The sequence below is a fragment of the Streptopelia decaocto genome (assembly GCF_964273445.1).
Source record: "Streptopelia decaocto genome assembly, chromosome: 4".
Lineage (NCBI taxonomy): Eukaryota > Metazoa > Chordata > Aves > Columbiformes > Columbidae > Streptopelia > Streptopelia decaocto.
In genome coordinates this window covers 70,932,131-70,952,348 of record NC_138658.1, presented here as the reverse complement: position 1 = coordinate 70,952,348, position 20,218 = coordinate 70,932,131, and the positions used below count along the sequence as shown (strand labels likewise).

The window sequence follows — 20,218 nt, the reverse complement described above, 5'->3', positions numbered from 1 at the left end:
CAGATGAATCTAACCACCAAATTTTTGGGCACAGTAAACATGTTCATCCTCCTCAAGAGTCTTATTTGGTTTACTACACTTGATTAAGACTATGCTGGGAGTACACTAAGATTTTCTCATTAAATCTCTCATTCTCAGGGGGCTGGAAGGGGAGAAACTCCCCCCAAAATAAAAACCAATGGACTCTCAAACACTTCCATATTGTAAAAGGGTGAAAACAATGAGGGTGGAACCTGGTCCATGCACCTGAATTTGCACCCACGTCTCCTGGAGATTCTCCCATCTAAATCAGCACATGCGGCCAAACGAGAAGGTACATAAAAGCTGAGCTTTTATTGCAAAAGTAGTAATTGCAAAATTACATAACAGTAGGTCAAACAGCTCTGGAAATTAAGAAGAAAATTCTTTAAAAACTCCACTTTAAGAGAAAACAGCTTCATTCATGTGGAAGCATGAACATAATGAACTCCCAAATGCTTTAGCGATATAGTCATGAATAAACTCACAAGGGCTGAATAAGCATTTGCACAAACGCACTTGGAGAGTTCATAAAATAGCAGGCCACACCAGATTAAAAAACCCACAGGATGGAATCGCTCCAGAGCCGTGTCTCGTATCTTTAGAGCCAAATGGCAGAACAGGAAAAGCTGGCACGTTCCAAAAAGAGATTTTTCAAAAGTGACGAAAAACGAAAGACAGACCACACCAACTCATTGACTGGTGCTCCCAAACAGCTGCATACTAATGTCCTTGCATACATCAGAGAGTGTTAAACAACACTTGGAAATGAACAGACAACTGGAATCTTAGCAAACTAGCCCATAGCATATAGTTCTTATAGCTTCATAGTGAGAGGTAGTTAAATGTACTAGTTATTGCTGACAGCAAACTGCCCAAGAATATCTGTGAAAAACAAACAAAAATATGACTTGAAGTTACATTGCTTTCATTAAAAAACACAATCTAAAAAAAAAACAAACAGTGAGAGGTACTGAAACTTTTCACGGTTGCTCTATTTTATTCTTGGGTTCATAGAAAAAGAACTGGAAGGGAGAGCTCCAAAGGTCTCTGAAAGCTCCTTTCCCAAGCCTGGACCATCTACACTTGTCTCATTCCTGACAAACGTTGTCTAAACTGGAGCTTAAGGTCTCAGATAACACAGACTGTGCAGGATTTCCAGGCAGCTGATCCCAGAGTTTCTGTATCAATATGCTTAAAAAAAAACCCCTAACCTGGTGGTTTGATTTTAATTAAGTTCAACCTGACCCTCTCTTGCTGTGGTCTAAGTTCATTATTTCTTGTACTCTCCACCACGACTGTACAAAAACCTCTTGCACACCTGAAAGTTGTTATGTCCATCCTTAGCAACCTTCTCTTCAGATTGAACTCTCATTAGTCCTTCTATTTCCCCTTCCAAGTCAGGTTTTCCAAGACTTGGATATGTGTGGCAATTTAATACACTTTAAAGTGTAATACAATTTAATATCTTGCTACTTGCAATGAAATGCAGAGTAAAATGGAGTACCATGAAATAAAAAATAAAATATTGAAAGAATCCTAGAACAACCCCAAGCCAAACAAACATTTTATAAAGGCGAACACAAGAGATTAAAGAGCCTCTTGCTCTCAATATTTTAGCCAACCTCAACAACATCACAGGTGAAATAATTTGTCACAATCTTATCAGTAACTTTCACTGATAAAATCATGAGCAAAGTGACAAGCCAGATGCTTTTTCTCATATAAGTATCACACTGGCAAGCACCCTCTTACTCTCATTGCTCACCTTCCCTTACCATAAAGTACTTGTACTGATGCTGTATTACTCGATGTCACTTCACAGAAAGACATTTCTTCAAGTACGGATTAATTTCCTTAATTTTATCTCAACATCAAACATGCTGTATTAGAAAAACATCTGACCCAAATAAAAACAGAAAGCAGCTGTTATTTTTTAAGATAATTCTTCAAGTAATCCATCATACAGTGATAGAAAAAGCTACCAAGTTTCCTTAAAGCAAAACTGAAAACTTTTTTGGTAGATAATTTCCATATCTTAAGCCACCAAAACTGAAAATGTGGTCTCTAAATAACAGGTCTAATTATTGTCTGTTCTAGCTGAGAAAAGTACTTTATGGCAGCCAGACATTAAAAACAATTTGCCTCAACACCTCACTTGTTTTCTCACCAGTATTCAGCCCTGTATTTTTGGACACTAACAGGCAATACCAGAAAACACATCAGAAGGCGAAGTGCACAATTTATTTCTAGTTGTTAAAAAAAAACCAAATAAATCTTGTAAAATTAAACTGAGAAGGAATATAAAGGAATCCTAAATGAGTTATGTCAATTTTGTCCCAGTGATCACCTGGCCATACTGTGACTCACAACACCACGTTTCCAGATCACTGATGATCCCCCACACATTGCAATGCAAGGACGAAGCAACGTGCAGCTTTAAAAGGAATGAGCCACCACAGTACCAGTGATATGTTTTAATACCAGGCAGATGTTAACAACGTTTTATAATGCCTGGCAGTGTTTTACTGTGCTGTAAAGCTGCCTAAGATGTAAGACAGAGGTGGCAGTTACTGCTTTACCTTTCAGGTCTACGTCATCTTTGGAGTTCATCGACTATAATCCAAATCCATTAAAGCCACAGAAAGCTATGCAGAATGCAAGACACCCCCTATAAATGTGACCATCACCTAAACCTATGAGTTGATCAGCATCAGATATGACAATAGTTTTATATAACAAATTGAATCTCGAAGAAAAAAAATTGGATGTCATCTTTAAATCACACATTTTCTTACTGCTCTCAAAGTACTGAGATTTATATCACACAAAAGCAGCAACCACTTCAGCCCAGAGCTCCAAGCCCTTTCTGGGATATGAGAGTCTTGTTTTAACACAAACTTCTGGAACATCTGAGAGTTCATTGGAATTCTTTTTTTTCATTGACCAAAGAAGAATCTCAGGATCTTCAGTATCAATTTCTCACTAAAAAAGCACTTTTTCCCGCAGAAGCGTGTATCTGTCTAAAGAGCATGCCCACAATCAACCATCTTCCTAAATTTGATCTAGAATTAGAACTAAATGTAATGGTTGTTTCAATGTTACAAAATCAAATGCGAACCTCATCCTCCAAAACCAGATGGGGGAGGGAACAAATTTCCTTTCTCCTCCTGTTCCAGAACTCACTCAAACACTCAAAGCAAAAAGTTATGTTGCTTAATAATTTGAATATCATAGTATAATTCTTAACACAACATCCATGGATGCAGTGCCCCATAATGAAGATGGTCTACATTAGAAACCCAGAGAACTGAAAACCAACGGCATCCCTCTTTTGGTTATTTTGCTTTTACACATGAAGTATATTATAGGGTTTAACAAGGTTGACTAAGTTCAGTCTTCTTTCTATTCCCTTTCCTCTCTGTCCCCTCCCTGCTAAATTCAGAAATTGTTTTTTAAATGTTTTTTGGGTCAACACCAGATATTTCTTTAACACCAAATTGTGAGACACCTGTCATAACACCTCATATCAAGCACAACTGTGTCCAAAATGCTTTATTATTATACATTATTGATCTTATACATCTCCAAAAAATCTACATCACGAAGTCTGTCTTTATAGGCATGTGTTTAGAAAGCAAAAATAGGAAAATGCAAATGATCAGTAATATATTTCAAATCTTTTTGCAATAGTAAATCCTCAGTCAAAAAGAGCTGTAAAAGGGAATCATACCTAGTTTGATAGACAGCAGCCACAAAAATAGGGTGGCACTTCCAGGCTGCCTCTTGCCCTGCAAAATAAAACACTCTCCCATATCCCCCCCAGAAAAGGGGCTTCCAAAAATCAAAGAACTATCACTAACTAGAGAAAAGCCATGCAAAGAATGAATGGAGAAGACTTCTCACTGGGGAGGACACGATGCGCCAACTCTCACTGTTTCAATGCATAATTGTAATTCCAGGCTCAGTGAATTTTCTGCTCTCCTTGAACAGGTATTAGGTCTCAGCAAGCAATCCATCCACACACCACATGGAAGGGAAAAGACAAAGACTGGAAAGTTTAGAGCTCCAGCACTAAAAGCAGTTGAAGAGATGCCAGATGTTTTCTCTGGAGAAGAGGAAAAGTCCTGTAGACCATCACCTGACTACACAACTTGCTATAGGGCACCTTTTGCCCTGAAAAAGCAGAAAGATCCATTGAAACATTCCTCCCTAAGCCTCTGTGGGGTACACAGACATCAACAAGGCTGAATCTTCTTTCTTACCAGTATGACAAAAATAAAGGCAGATGTTTTGGAGACTCCAGCCTATCATCATCTCACCTGCACTCTCTCTTTCAGTCCCCAGGGCCCATGGAAGACACCCTCTCCCTGCCAGTCAGCCCAGCACATCCATGGCACGTTGGCTGTACTTCCAAGTGTCACTACAGTTCATCTGCACCACACATCAGGCTTGCGGAGAACTTTCTGGTAATTGCTACAGTTACTTAACTGCTGCTTGTGTGAATCCATCTTCTGTTTTGTGTTTCATACTCTGACAGACTCTTCAGGGATACACTTTTTTTTTTTTTTCTTTTTCAGTGTCCAATAGAACAGAAAACTGGTTTATAACTAGGTTTAATAGTTGTCTGGAGCACCTTTCTTATGAGGAGAGACTGAGAGAGCTGGGGCTGTTCAGCCTGGGGAAGAGAAGCTGAGAGGGGATCTCATCAATGTTTATAAATATCTCCAGGGTGGGTGTCAAGAGGATGGACCAGACTCCTTTCAGTGGTGCCCAATGATAGGATGGGGGGCAATGGGCACAGACTGAAGCACAGGAGGTTCCATCTGAATATGAGGAGAAACTTCTTGACTGTGAGGTGCCAGAGCCCTGGAACAGGCTGCCCAGAGAGGCTGTGGAGTCTCCTCTGGAGACATTCAAACCTGCCTGGACACCTTCCTGTGTGATCTGCTCTGGTGAACCTGCTTTAGCAGGTGGGTTGGACTGGATGATCTCCAGAGGTCCCTTCAACCCCAACCAGTCTCAGATTCTGTAATAAGGCATTATAACCAGGTTAAATATATATTCCAGATAGGTTAATCTCACACAGGATTTAGCACACACTTGTGTAAACATAAAACTCTGAAGTCCCTTTTCAGGTTGTACCAGGTTCTGTGAAAACTCAAACAATGGAAGCTTTTGGCCTGTCAATTCAAATTCCAGATTCTTGTTAGATCTGAGTTTCGCAATTGGCAACAGGACAAATTCTTTTCCCACACAAGAACTGTAGTAGAAATTCCCTCAATGCTTACTTAGCATAACGTTCCTAATTACTCAAGAGGCAATGCTGAAGATGGAAACCTTCATCACAAAGTCTGCTCTGGGACACGCGACTGTCCATTGCTGTGGCATGTTTGCTTTCAACAATGTAAAATATTTTTCGTTGAATGCAATGTTATATATTTTGGTAGCAAGACTAAAGAGGGACAGGGTGTTTGCTTATTCTACTGAGAAGCTGCACCCATAAAGTTTAATAGACACATGGGCATTTGACAAGAATATACTGCTGGAAATCACCTTCTTTGATCCATCATTTATTTGTTAGAACCCCATATATTACTCATTTTCTAAATATACTAGTTTCATTACTCATAAAGTTTTTATGAAAGAACTATAGTCTTTCTTAGAGAATTAGCATACACATGATAAAAGAGTTTCTTTGTTACTGTATAGTAATTGTTAATGTGCCAATATTTTATTCCATTAAATGAAAACTAAATTCAGTTTAAATTTTAAATCTCAAGTTAACTATCCTACCCAGAGGTACGTATCCAGATGTCGAACAACTAACAAAAATGGAATGTTGAATTATAATCTAATGTCTTATCCTAGTCTTTTTATAAGTCCTATTTTTACTGTCAGTCTTGACACCCATGTGAACACCAACTCTAAGAAATACTGAATCAGACCGCAAATTGTGTAAAACTTTCACAGTGGTGAAACTAAATAATGTGGCTATTAGTATAAAGAGAAATCAATTATCTTGACAAGTAGGTGGGCATAACACTTCCTAAATTAAAATTTTACAGCAATCCCAAGCTTATGAAATACATATAATTTTTTTGCTATCAGAGTGCACCAAGTCTAAGCCAGAATTCTACAAATCCCTCTTAAAAAAAAAACATATTAAAATTACCTGATCTTTACAATACTTATTGTTTACATCACGCCTTTCATTTCAAGGCTCTAAAGCATAAAGAGTGCTAATAGCAAAAAAAACCCAAAACAACACCACACCACCAGATAGGTTCTATACTGTAGGACCAACTTCTCAAGTTGATAGGACAAATTAATATCTGCACTGCATATTTTAAGCCACTTCGCAGTTAATAGTCTGGTCTGGATGTTTTTATTGCATATTCAATGGTTACTGCTTGCAACAATAGTGATTGTCATTTTAAATTAGCATTGGGTAACAGCCTACTAACATAAAAGGCTTTCTATACTTACAATAAATAACCATTGGCTCAAAAAAAGCCTTCATGGCAACTTCAGGTACACGTTGGCTTCATTGACTTCAACACATACACACAATTACTTCTTCCAGAACTACACAAGCTTGATTACAGACAACTAAGACCAATTTTACACCAATTACAAATTTAGAAAAGCAAGCAGTGGGCATACTCTTAGAAATTAAGGCTTATATCTCTAAAAAAGCCCCTTGTGAATCGATTTACAAAGACGGTAAATGGTAACCTGTTTTAGTAATTAAAGGTTAAAGACAAATGATGAAATTAGGACCTTTCAGGATACAAAGTTATCCCAGTCTGAACACTCCAGCTAAGAGTCTGCACAAAATCCTTCACTTTTTATAACACAAAGCTACTAAATGTATCATGAAGGTCAGGTACTCTAAAGAAAAGTTGAAAAATAGACATTTGGTATTAAACAAGTTACTGTTCCACGTCTAGATTATTTCTTCTCAAATATTAATTTCTAACTGTGACATTGTCAGAATTCACAGTAAACCACATTATGGAAATGGCTGTCACTCATACAAGTGGCTTCTAAAAATGACACCAGTCCAACTGTTCACGCTGCTCCAAAACATACGGAAAAAAATCCCCAGCATGGTGCTCTGAGCACTTCAGCCTTGGCTTTCAATGGTCAGAACAGGTCACTGCATTTCTCCAAGCACTGGAAAGGATTTTGGACTCTACCTCCATCAATATAATTTGAGGATCTCCAGCTGAAAATACTCTGATTATTATTACTATGATGGAAAAATGTCTACAAAATCAAAGCTTAGGGATAGAAAACAGCTGACAAAAAGTTGTTTCTTGAGACTGAAGTGAACATAAACACACCGAGGAACTTTCAAGACTGTACTCATAATTCTCATTAAAACATGCTGCCCCTATGCCAGGAGAAGGCTCAGTTCAGCACTTTATCCTATATAGCCCAATAATCAGAAAACACCCACTTACATCTCCAGGCTTGCTAACGGAGTTATTTCTCCCAGGATGGATCTGGACAATGACAACCCGTGAATCAACTCAAGACCAGACTGCTGTGCCTTTTCTTACCTAATTCAGACATTGCTCCATCTATAAACACAAAGGAACAGAAAATCTTACTGGCATTTCTGGGAAGCTCATGACTAGTAGGCAAAGTTATCACCAACAGGCTCTAAATCAGAACAAAACTAAACACATATATATATATCTGTATATATAAACATTTAGAATATACTACACTGCAGGGCAAAACACTATCAAACAACCATAAACACTGAAAAAAATAATGAGGAACAGAGGTAAAGGAATAGTCAAATACAGAATAAAATAGCTGAAAATCAAATGCAAGAATCCAAAACTTAGAATGACATTGAAGAGTGCTTAAAATACCTGCCATATTTACCTATGTATCTACTAATTTTGTTGTTCAATGCTAATTACAAACTTGAAACTGTTGTTACAACTTGTGCACTCTGCTGGTAGCTTCTTGTCCTCTCCGGGTTTCTACCGCTTCCCCAGTCACAGCAGGAACAGGCAATCTTCTCCATACAAGTTTTTAGCAATGTGACACAGATTTAATTAAGTCTTATTCCAAATAAGTATCGATAAGGTCCAGAAACCTTGATATATGATCAGGATGCAAGTATGTTTATTTTGATATAGTCACGTCAGGATAAGAAAAGTTAAATTTGTAATTGATCCCACAGAGACCAATAGATCACCTTGGTTTTGACATCTTCACCAGTATAACAATGTGAGGCTGAAAGGAATACAGTATATCTTAAATAGATTAAAGGACTTAATCTGCTTAGCTTTTATGGTGCAATGACTCTACCACAATCTTTACTTTCTTCAATCTGACTTCCCAGGAGGTAAAAATCTGCAAAACTAATTTCCTGTCCCACAGTTATTGAGTAGAATGGGAAATGGCAGTTTTTTCTCCAGAGAATCTTTCCCAGAGACTTTGACCCTAAAAAGTAAACAGGATCTTTAATTTCTGTGCCAGCATTAAGGGAAAACACATCGACCGTGTCCCACAGCCTGAACTCCACTGGTCACCTTCTCTCTCCGCTCACATTGAAGGATCTCATGGACTTTGTTCTTCATATTTATTTCTACCAGCCAGCCTGAGGAATGATACACTAACTGCATTAGATTAAATCCACATCATTTACACGGAAAAGCAGGAATTACTATGACACTGATTTCACTCCCTCCTTGCAGAAATGGAGGATGAAAGAAGAGTGGATGTTCACAAAAAGATACTATGCTTTAAAGTACTTAGAAAAATATATTATTTAAATACCAAGTTCTATCTCTATTTGTCTGTCACGGTGCAGCATAAAGTACCAAAAAGAAGAGGGCACACAAATACATTTGACAGTTTAAGAGGAGATATGAGACAAGGCCATGCCGAACTCTTTCTGGAGGCACATCAAGAACCGAAGCAGGGAAATGATGAAGGATCTACAAAAAGAAGGCATGAAAAGCTTCCAAACCATCATTATTTCCTTGCAAAGGCAGGGAAGATATTCCCATCTGCACAGGCATTACCAGTTCACACCAGTCTCACGGGTTAACTTTCCTCTACAAAGCCCAAGCACAGTTATTTGAGAAAGATAGAGAAATACATTAGCAAGTAGCATAAGTTATAATGATTACCACAGAAATCCACCTCATCTTTCCTGTTCTAAAGCAAAACTGTCATGCAGCTGATGCTCTAAGATTTACCAAGCTAACAGATGACATAATTTACTAGATAAATCACACACTCAGTTTCTCATAGTTAAAAGAATTCTTCACACACACACATACACTTCTTACTGAGAAACATAAACAGAAGCTGTTTGGATACAAAAACTTTTATTTATCCTATTATTTATGTGCTAAGACACATTCCAGGCACTGTGTAGACAGAAAATACCACTGTATAAACAAATTTTACAAACTAAGCCATATTGGCTTGTACTCCAGATGAAGAAAAATATTCCTGTCAAATGGAAAACTGCAGGAGAAATTTGTTTTTAAGATTCTAAAGTTCTTCTTTGAATCAAATCTTTGAACAACAAAGTATATTTTTAGAAGTGTTTGGGGCTGTTTCGGCTATATCCCAGAACAGAAAACATCAAATGGCTATTTTCAGTAAGAAAATACTTTTCTATCTACAAAGATATAGGTATCAGTAGATAATTGAAGCAGAGTAACACATGAAGGAAACTGTAGACATTTAAGATGCAACTTGTACTTCAAATTACGATTTCTTAAATTTTACCAACAAATGTAATATTTAAGTGTTCCTCTCTGGCAACTGATTAAACTGATCAGTCCTTGGCAAGTCACAAATAAGTGTTATTGTGAACTGTGATGAATAAATTGTACAGGCTGACAGTTCGCTCTAATTCTTTCTAAACTTAGTTTCACAGTTTTTCAGCATTAAGCTATTGTACCTGAAACCAATTTACACAGCTTCATATGACATGCACATTGCATTAGAGAATTGCCATGACCACACTCAAAAGAAGCCCAAAATAAATACTGTAAACTTGAATCCAGCTGGTAGACGCAGTGACTTCAGTGAAACTACTCAGCTGTTTGAGATGGAGCACAAACAGAGTTGTTTGCACTGGAATTCTCAGTCTTGAATTTCTTGGTTTTGCAATCTACAAATAGAATCGAGAAGGCCAGAGGTTCTCCAATACTAATGTAAATAGTTTCACTGGGGAAATGGAGAGATCTTGTTTTTTCCCCCAACATCCTAAGGTGCTGCTAAAATCACACGTCTGGCTGAGTCTCAACAGAACAGTTGGAGAAGTCAATCAAGGTCCATCTTTTGTTCAAAACTTTACAACAGAGATTGATAATCTATCAATACTCAACATCAAGGTACTAAGAAGCCAGTTGATATTCAGCTACCTCAAAAAGTTCTAAGTTAGCAACAGTCTGGAAATACCTCGTCAGTGATATTCCTCAGATTTTTTTTTTTTCTGGAAACACTTTGTTATCAAATCGCCAGTGATTTAAGCTTTCTTAATGCTTAATGACTTCTGATGCAAATATTACGTGAGTATCCATCATCCATTGGTCATGTCTGCTGCTGTAAGACAAATCGTGCTTGTCTCAAAATTTCAGCAGTAGGCATTGAGATACTTTAAAAAGGAATTACCATTATACCCCTTCCATAGATGGAAAACAGACAGAGGAAGGTGAATTGATTTGCCCTAATCCAATAGCAAGGCGAGGAAAACACTATTTGCTCTGATTCCACTGTCCTATCCATTAGGTTGCACAGTGTCCTGTGCCTGAAATATCAAGTATATCGCTTTTAAACACAGTACATCCTAATAAAGGAGGATGATGAAACAATTTCAAAATACACTGAACAACAAAATGAATCGTCACACATCAACAGCTATATCTGAATTTTGCTCTAGTTTATGGAAGCTTTCTGCTTCAATCTAAAATAGCAATCTTTATATAAACAAAAAATTTCACCTGAAATAATGATCCATTATTAATGCAATAACAATATACCATTCCATTCAAAAGTCAACTCTAGCAACAGGAAAAAAGGCAAAATATTGTCCACTGACAGCAGCAAAGGAATTAATTTTCCTTTTCTTCCTCCCTATGAGGGCAGAATACAATTAGTGAGTTTTTACAGCTTCACAAGAAATGGCAATTTAAAAACAATGACCAATGAAATTTGAGTTGATCATTTCTATTGTGAGAACAATTTGTCACAAATGTAAATTACGTTGCTGTTGGATCTATTATTTACCATTTTGCCTTAAGTCCAAAAGACCCCGTTCCATCCACAGCTTTATCCCACACCATCGCACCGCAGAGTCAACGCCGTCTCTAAACAGGTATCTGATAATACACTTGAAACACTTGAGAAAGGCGAGTGTGGGATTATGACCCACAAAAAGCTAAAAGTGTTTCCCAGCAAATCCATAAACACCTTAAAACTTTTAACACCAAGTGTCCAGATTATGCTGGACTATGGGTTGTTCCCCTGTGGACTTTTCAGAAGACAAGTGTTTTCAACCCCTATATTGGGCAGGGGAACAGGTAGGAGGGGAAACTCAGAACTTAAAAGTATTTTACTGAAGATGTTTCTAATATATTGTCAAAACCCCAGTGCACTTTATCTTCTAGAACTAGAAAGCTGAACATACCTCATATCCCCAGTATGTCTTTGCACTGTCACAGTGAATGTACTTTTCACTATTATAGGGGAACGGTCCCTCTATACTGGAAATCAAACCTGACCTCTCCCCTTTTTGCTTCCTAAGCATGCCAAATAGCTAATCACTAATTAGTATCTCTGTTGGTTTTCTCAGTACATAAGATTTCCATGTGCAAGCAGGACAATCCTTCCCATAACTCTGTGCGCTGAGCATCATCTGAAGTTCTTCCCTGAAAAGCTCAGGGTAACACTGAACCCTCCCAACTCAGGCAAAATCAGAAACAGGGTCAAAGTCTCTCTGGCTGCAGTTCAAACTCCCCCAATATTTACCAGTGAAAACACTACGCTCTCATTTTATTTTCCACTTCATATGATCACCATTTTTGAAGTTTTAAAAAAATAAATCCTAAACACATATCACATGCATGCTTAAAAATAGGAATGCTATGCAATCCAAATAAATCAACATTGCTTAATACTGCAAGAACGTAATTCACAATATCTGAGTTTACCTGATTTTAAGCTGTCACTTGGCAATGTAAAAATCTATGCTGGGTTCTGGTTTTGTTTCGTTGGAGCAGGTGGATTATTTTAATATGGAGAGGACTGATTTCATTCCTGTGTGCGTGAGCTGCTGTTGATATCCCCAACCAGAAAGATTCTTTTCTAGAATTATCATCAATATATATTACAAGAGAGTGTTTACTTCCATTCTGCCTCTGTTCTAAAAGCCTCCCCAGTGTTAATTCCCACAACAAGGCTACAGGTCTCATGCTCAAAATTTCTCTTTAGATTTTCTAATCCTTTTCTCCTTAATCTCCATTATGCAAAAAGAAACCCACATATGCATGGTCTGTGAGGAGCTAAGTAACTTTACCTCTCACCATAGTTACCACATCTGATTTAACCACTGGCTCCGGACATTGAATCATTGTCCTTTAAGATCTCACATTTTATTTGTGTATGCCTCAATGCATTCAACAAGCATAAAAATCCTAAAAACAGGCTGATTTTAATATCATTAGTAGACAATTACGTTTCAATTTATGTGAGTGTAAGATAACATCCCCTCCACCTCTGCTATTTCTGTCCTGTGTGTGTTGTTTTCCAGGATCTCACAAGCTAAAATGTTTAAACGTGTTACTATGCTTGCTATGAAAAAGATTTTCAGTCTAATTCAATTCTTCGAATGATTCTGAAACAATTTTACATTCGGATTTTCATTAGTGTGTGCTCAACTATTCCATTAGACTTTTTTTGTTTCTCATGGTAACCAATTTTATTTGACTTAACAGAAGCTGTTCAAATATTTAAAGGCACTCCGAGATGGCAGGAGTTTATCTAGGAGCATACATGTTGTGTCACAGATATTCCTTTCCTTGCTCTTATTCGCCTGTTTTTTTTCTTCTTTTTTTGCCTTCCTCCGAAACCAGCAGCAAACAAATGAGATCTCGACCAGCCACATTGCACCGGGAACGTGCTCACTTCATCTGTTTATGTTAATATTCAAGTTACAATGGGCACATTTTGAAATTACAAGCTGGGTAGTTAAAACAGATGCTTCTTACGTTCCTTCATCTGCGCTCGATCCCTTTGCCAGTATCGTCAGGCGCAAGAACTAAAGTATAAACATCTGCAACACCTCTCTGTTTTGTTAACATTCTTTCACACATTTTCTTGCTAACTCCAAAAAGCCTCACGGTGTGGAAAAAAAAAAAAGAAAAAACCCCACCACAACAGTGAAATTGGGAACATCTGCGAGATAGCGACGGAAAACGGAATGAAACATGAATAAACAAAAACATGGCGAAAGTGGCCTGGGGTTGTTACACTGTCAGATCATTTTTCCAAGCCCAACATCAAGGCTTTTGTTACAACCAAAGCGGTCATTTGCATGGAGAACCAACAGGGTTTCTTCTTCTTCAGCGGTTCCCCGATCGTAACACACACACACACACACACACACTCGCTCTCTCCGGCACAGACAGAGGCAAAATCTCCCTCCTGCAAACACCCCCCGCGGCCAAACGCACCAGATCCGCAACTACAGCACCTCCAGATCCCCGACATGCCGAATACTTCGCTACCGAGACGTAATTTAGGGATAAAAATAACAGACAAACCTTTGGAGCGCTGCCCCAGCCGGAGTTCCTCTCCCTCTGCTTCTGCTGTTACTGACAAGATCAGGCTGAGATTAACAAGTCCGGGCTCCTCTGACAGCCTAACTCCTCCGGCTCGGGCACACACACACCCCCGGGGGTTTGAAATCATGGGCAAAACTTTCCGAAAGTTAAAAATGGAATGAATTAAAGGAATGTGTTTAAAAAAAAAAAAAAAAAAAGAAAAAAATAAAGAAAGCACAATGGCAGGAAAGGAGAAAACACCGCCTGGGCAATTATTGCAGCAGCACGCAGGGCACTGCTCGGGAGTTCAGGCTGTGTCAGCACTTTCTGCCTAACCCCCCCCCCATTTTTCAGGGGGCTGCAACTCAGAATAATAATTACAAAAAAAAAAATGGTGCTGGCTAAAAAATTACTCACAGGTAAAGCCCCTCCCCTTTGCATTTTCAAACTTCCAGCTAGACCATTGAGAAAGTTAGAGGAGTCTGGGCACTTCATCAATTCAGTCAGTCCCACATGCCATTTTTTTAAGCAAATACGACTCTGTTAAATGAGATTTCACAAGATTTTGTTCTACATAGTGAATTTCACCCCCCTCCTGTTTGTTTTTATAAAAATTAATAAACACTTTAACACCTGAAAAACAGTTTGCATAAGCATGGCGTGATTTCTAAATAACATTTACACACATGCATTGCCTGAAAGGCACCAGATTAGGAACCGAGATATTAAATTCTCTGCTGGCAGAGCTGATCCAGCCCAGACAATGGCCTCTGCTGAGGTCTCAACTCTAATCCATGATGGCAACTTTGTAACCTCAATTGCTGAGTGCATCTGCATTTTCCCCTGATAAGGGAAGTGTCCTTATAATCGTGCTTGAACAAGGAAACAAAGCGTTTGATCTGCAATTACTGCTTTAAAACGATTGCTCTAAACTGTGGCACATCAGGGCTATCTCTCCTGCTGTTGTTAATCGCTGGGATTTGGTGGAGGTTGTGTTTTTGTGGGGTTTTTTGTTTTTTTCCTGTGTGTTGTGTTTTTACACTCTCGGTAATTTCAGATACAGAAGTAAAAACACCAACTTCTCCAGCCTGTTCACATTAGGCAGATACACTAAAACACTTTTCAGCTATAAGCTTAAAGTTACAATACTAAAAAAGAACTATAGAGTCATATTATTACTTTATTTTAAAGTAAAAATATGCGCTTCATGTAAAAATCGTGCACTAGCCTATGTCTGTTGGGCAAAAAAAACCAAAGCGTAAGTTTTGCCCCTTTTGACTGACATGGAATAGCCAAGATGACAAGCAGCTCATTTGATCCTTATAAAACTCAGTATATCAACACTTGTCCATCCAAAGGTCTTCCCCTGCTCTCTAGGAATGTCTGACCCCACAGCACTGTCGCATACATATTATATAAAATCAAGCATAATCCATTAAAATGGAGCAATGCATTAAAAATGCTCAGTTGCTGTGAGTAACTCAGTAAAGCAACAATTTCTCCAGCAGGAATTGTCTCATCCTCAATATCTTCTAAAAGCCAGAACACTTACTGAGCATCTATCTCAAGGTATCTGATATTAGTGCCGGTCATCTCACATTTCTGTCTTACAAACACAGCTGCCTACCGTATTTTTGAAGACAAGCTGCTTTGATATTAACACCTTATTCTGTCAATGCTGTGCACGGGAGTTGTTAAAAAATACCAAAATTTCTCCCACTATTCAGAAGAAAAAAAATAACAGATTAGAAGTAAGGTCTAAATACTTCATAAACATCATAATTCACTGGAAGAACACAGTGAAGGCTTCTACTTCTCCATGATAAGCTGGACAGTACAACCACCACCCATCTGCTTGCTGAAGAGCCCTTCTGGACAGTGGGGCAACCTGTGCTCCCAGTTAATCCAACCTGGGACTTTGTGTCTTATCGACTAAAACAAGAAGTGATGGTGACACACATTCACTTCTGTCACCCTGGCACAGATTACCATGTCCACAAAGAGGAAGGAGAAGCAAGCGTAGTAAAAGGTCCAGAGCAGTTGTCTTTACTGAGGTTTCTGCTTTGCTCCACCAAATAACATCCAGAGTATTTGTGTTTATGAAATACACATAACTCACATTCAATGCTTAATGGTAGACAGACCTATTTTCTCTAATAATTAATTTGGAGCTAAGCAGAAGACTATTGGAAATACTTTTAAGACAGCATCAAATGTGTAAGGCTCTCTTAAAAGTCTGGAGTATTCTGTAAGCGCTGCTTAATTTTAACTAATTGCTAAATCACATTAAGATATTAAATGAGGACAAACATTAATAGATTATTATTCAACTGGACAATGACAAGAAATACAAAACGGAAGCTGAATTTTATTCTTCCTTTGACACCACTAGGGGACAAGGAAAAATAAACAAGATTCAGTACACAAACATTCTTAGTAGTTCCAAATTTGTATTTTCTATTTCAGAACAAAGCTGTAGTATTTATAAGAACTGTAAAAGCAAAGTAGCACTGGTAATTAAACAAAATTTAATTAAATTAAGCCTTGGCTTTATAACTTGGTATGGTAGACTAAGCAGAAGACATTTATTAACCGAATATTAAAGAACAAAGTACAACCTCTGTATATGAATAACCATACCCAGGAATAACAATAACCATATATATTCTGTTGAATTCAGCAGGAAACTACAGATTTTAACAAGTCCAAAAGATCATTAGCTCAGTTCTTACCTCCACATTTATCACAACGTTTACACTATAAAACAACAGCTGCAACCTAGAGTTGAAAACATGCCAGAAATATGCATAAGTTGTACCAATATTTGCACAAGGAGTCTAGAACATAAATTAGTTGACACTCAATACTTAAAGCTTCCCTCTCTGAAGTTGCAATATTTAAAGGTTAAAGATTAGACATGCTCCCTCTTGTGTTAAACTACGAATACACGGAATACATGCTGTTTTCTCTGACATGTTGGTTGCTTGGCCATCTGTTCCATTAAGCAAACCCTTTAACTTTGGCTACTAATGTCTGACAAACTGATAATTCTCCGGTTTAAAGACAGAGTCTGAGCACATAACCTGTACCCATAGAATAGTTGTGTTACATTATATTAGTATTATCAGAAAGGACCATTAAAAGATTATGTATAAAACACCTATTGTAAATAAATGTTTTGGACAAATACAGACATGACTTGGTAAATTACATGGAAAGTCACACTTTAGTCTCTATAAGCATCACAGGGCTAAAGAGTTAAATATGCCAAGTTCAAGCTGCTCAGTAACATCAATGATATGGAATGCCAAACAGCAAATTTCCTTCTAAATATTAGCTTACAGAATACTTACTTATACTTAAGACTGACAGAAACAAGAGGAAGAATTCACAATGTCACATAACTACATTTGTAAATACAGCAACAACTGAGCTAAGTTTTCAGTCCTCCACTTGACAAGCTCAGGTGAACCATTCTCTGCCTTAATGGAGTCAAAACCCTCCTGACCCAAATCCTCTTGCAGAATCCAGCCCCAAGATCATGTCTAGACATGAATGTTAATCCCAGGTGTAACTAACACAAATGGTTGTGGGGTTTTTTTCTAATATACTTTTTAAACAAAGGCTTTGCACCTGGCATGGGCTTGGCAAACTATGTGTAGGCATCCATTGGCTCATTATGGTCAGTACCAGACTGAATGCTGGGGCAGCTGAGGGCAAACACAAGTAAATAGTTTGCAGTCCAAAGCTGAAGAGAGTCTAACACTCAACTACATTACTTCACACCTTTTATTTACCACCAGCCCATTGTGGCAGATAGAAGATGGTCTCAGCGCAACAGGGCCTATGCATATTGGAAATAAATAACATTACCAAAGTCTAAGAAACACACCTGTTAAATAGGACTTGCTCTTTCAAGTCACAAAAATTAAACATGTTTTATTTTCCTGGAAATATTTGTGTTTATTTTTCCACAGTCTTCTGCAGACCAGAAACAACATAGACGCAAAGTTTTGGAAAGACAGCAAAACCCACCACAACTATTAATGGATACAGGTTTTGGGGTCTCCTTAAAACCTCAGACCACAACAGCACTCTATCTGAAACACATCTGCTCCCAATGGCAAGCACCTGCATCAAGAAACAGAACTTTTGCCACCAAATTTAGCTCCTCATCAGTGTTGTTTCCACTCAGTGTTATGCTGCAGACCCAATGGCTTCAAGGTCTGACAAAGTGTCTTCTGTCTCACTAAGGTGCTCAAATCACAGCGAGAAGCTTCATGTTATGGTTGACCCTCAAGACAATGCCCTCTGCATACTATCAAGAAAGTGACTTTTATAGCAATAGCCAGAGGATTAATACTCCAGGAGTGTTTTTATTCCCTCAGGCACTCAAGAAGAGACAGTCTGCCGAATCAGGTCCCTTTACATATATATATATATATGTATATGGAAACATTCCCATATGCGCAGAAGAGGAATTATTGCTCATTTAAACCGGTGCTTTTCACCTTATCGCCCACCAGCTCCCTCAGGGACTGAAGAGAGCCCAGCAGCACAACCCAAGACGTTTGAGCGCAACTTTAACACCGGCCAGAGACCCACAGCTCCCTCTGGACGCAGCCGGGAGCCCGCAAACCCAACCGGCGAAGAGATTAGAACCCCAAAAGTTGCAAAACCGCTGCTCTGAACTGCACACGCCGGGACTCGGGGCAGCAGCCGCAGCTCCCCAGCCCGGCGGGGCTCCCGGGGTCGATGTCCCCGCCCGGCGGGAGCTGCGGCCCGGGGAAGAGAGCACGGGGCCGGCGGGAGAAGCTCCCTCCCTGCCGGGCACCATTCAAACGGGAGCCAACCCCCCCTTCCCACCCCACTCCCCCGCGGGGAAGGCGAGACCGGCCCGGCTGCTGAGGGAGCTGCTCCCGTCCCGCGCCTCGGCTTGCGGGGAAATTCAGCCCGACCCGCCCGGGAGCGGGGCCCCCGCCGCGGCCTCCCCTCCCGTCCCGTCCCCTCCGCGGCTGGGCGGTGAGCGCAGGCAGCTCCACGGCGGGCTGGGGAAGGGAAACCGCGCCGGGCAGCTCCGCCTGCCCCGGCGGAGGGAGAGCGGCGGAGCGCAGCCCGGCGCCGGGGAGAGGAAGCTGAGGGGAAGGGGACTCACGCTGTCTCCGCTATTTAAACCTCTTCCCGCCGCCTCCGCCTCACTGACTCTCACTCGCTCTCTCCTCCCCACGGAACTTAGTATGGGCGGCCCCCTCCCCTCCCCGGCCAATACACACACAGCCACACGCCGGGCCGCCGGCCGCCGCTGCCCCGCCCGCCCTCTCCCGGCGCGACACCCATTCGCTCAAGTGTCTGCCCGTCAGCAGAGTGGCGCAACAGCGCTGGCTGGACCACCTGTCCATCAAAGAGCGCTCCGCACTGGCTTCCCCGGGCTCCGCCCTTCGTCCCGCCCCCCCCTTACCGGACACCTCGGGGGGTGTTAAAACGGCCGTTTTAAGTCACCATCAAAATTTACTTTTAGGGCTCACCTACTAAGCTCTAGTGGAGATTCTGACTGGGCAAGGGGAAAGCCCTCTCTATCGTGACTGGGTGCCTTGGATGCCCATCACCCCCAAAAAATCCCGCCTACCTCGAGCCGTCATTCTGCTTGATTTGTCCGCGCACCCAGGTGGCCCCGCCCATCTCCAAACCGCTGCCCAATCACACGCGGCTCCTCAAGCTCTAAGGCGGTGCCAACGCGCAGCAAGCGGAGCGTGCGAAAGGGAGGCCTCCATTGGCTGGCACCTCTCGCCCCGCTGTCGCTCTTCCGCCACCACCACCGTCCCGTGGAGCGTACCACGGCAGCCGAGGGGGGGGGGCGGGCGGGCGGGCCGCGGGTAGGAGCGAGCGGCGTTGGTTCGTCCCGTCTCCATGAGGGATGGGGCGGAGGAGGGGCCCTATTGCCCGTCATGCCGCGCGCGCTGTAGGTAGCTCCCTCCGGTCCGGGTGAGGGAGGGCGGGCGGGGGAGGGAGGAGGTTGGTGCCCAATCCAAGATGGCGGTGCAGGAATCAGCTGCTCAGCTCTCAATGACTTTGAAGGTGCAGGAGTATCCCACTCTCAAGGTGGGTGCCGAGCCTCCCCCTCCTCCCCCCCAGCACGGAGGAGAGGGCTGAAGCCGCTGCCGTCCCCGCCGGAGCAGCGCTGAGGGGGAGGAGGAGCGACCCCTTCCTTCCCGCTCCCCGCCTCAGGAGCCCCGGGGGTAGCGGGGCGGGGGTGGGGAGGGGAGAGACCCCCACCACACACTTGCCCGCCCGTTCCCGTTTTGCTCCGCTTGCCGTCTCGGCTGGTGGCCGCTTCCCCTCCCCCTCCGCGGAGCCCGGGGGACGTGCCTGGAATCGGCTGCTCTCCCCGT

The 20,218-nt window shown here is 40.9% G+C and overlaps 3 protein-coding genes across 7 annotated transcripts in view; 2 read left to right on the top strand and 1 right to left on the bottom strand.

Moving 5' to 3' along the window:
- The window catches only part of CTBP1 (C-terminal binding protein 1), a 254,878-nt gene extending 235,841 nt beyond the window's left edge, over nucleotides 1-19,037 (bottom strand). Inside the window, exon 1 of one of the 2 annotated variants that reach the window (XM_082052083.1) lies at nucleotides 18,985-19,037. The gene's annotated coding sequence lies outside the window, so the exon portion shown is untranslated. The remainder of the gene's footprint in view (nucleotides 1-18,984) is intronic. The other variant, XM_082052082.1, reaches the window with a different exon arrangement.
- UVSSA (UV stimulated scaffold protein A) overlaps nucleotides 1-20,218 on the top strand; it is a 156,051-nt gene that overhangs the window by 6,836 nt on the left and 128,997 nt on the right. The gene's annotated exons all lie outside the window — the stretch shown is intronic.
- The window catches only part of MAEA (macrophage erythroblast attacher, E3 ubiquitin ligase), a 52,836-nt gene continuing 52,263 nt past the window's right edge, over nucleotides 19,646-20,218 (top strand). For 2 of the 4 annotated variants that reach the window (XM_082052089.1, XM_082052087.1), the window contains exon 1: nucleotides 19,834-19,928. In XM_082052089.1, coding sequence (XP_081908215.1) covers nucleotides 19,860-19,928 — 69 coding nt within the window. In that variant the 5' untranslated portion in view covers nucleotides 19,834-19,859. Of the gene's footprint in view, nucleotides 19,789-19,833; nucleotides 19,929-20,218 lie in introns of those variants that run through there. The other 2 variants (XM_082052088.1, XM_082052090.1) reach the window with 2 other exon arrangements.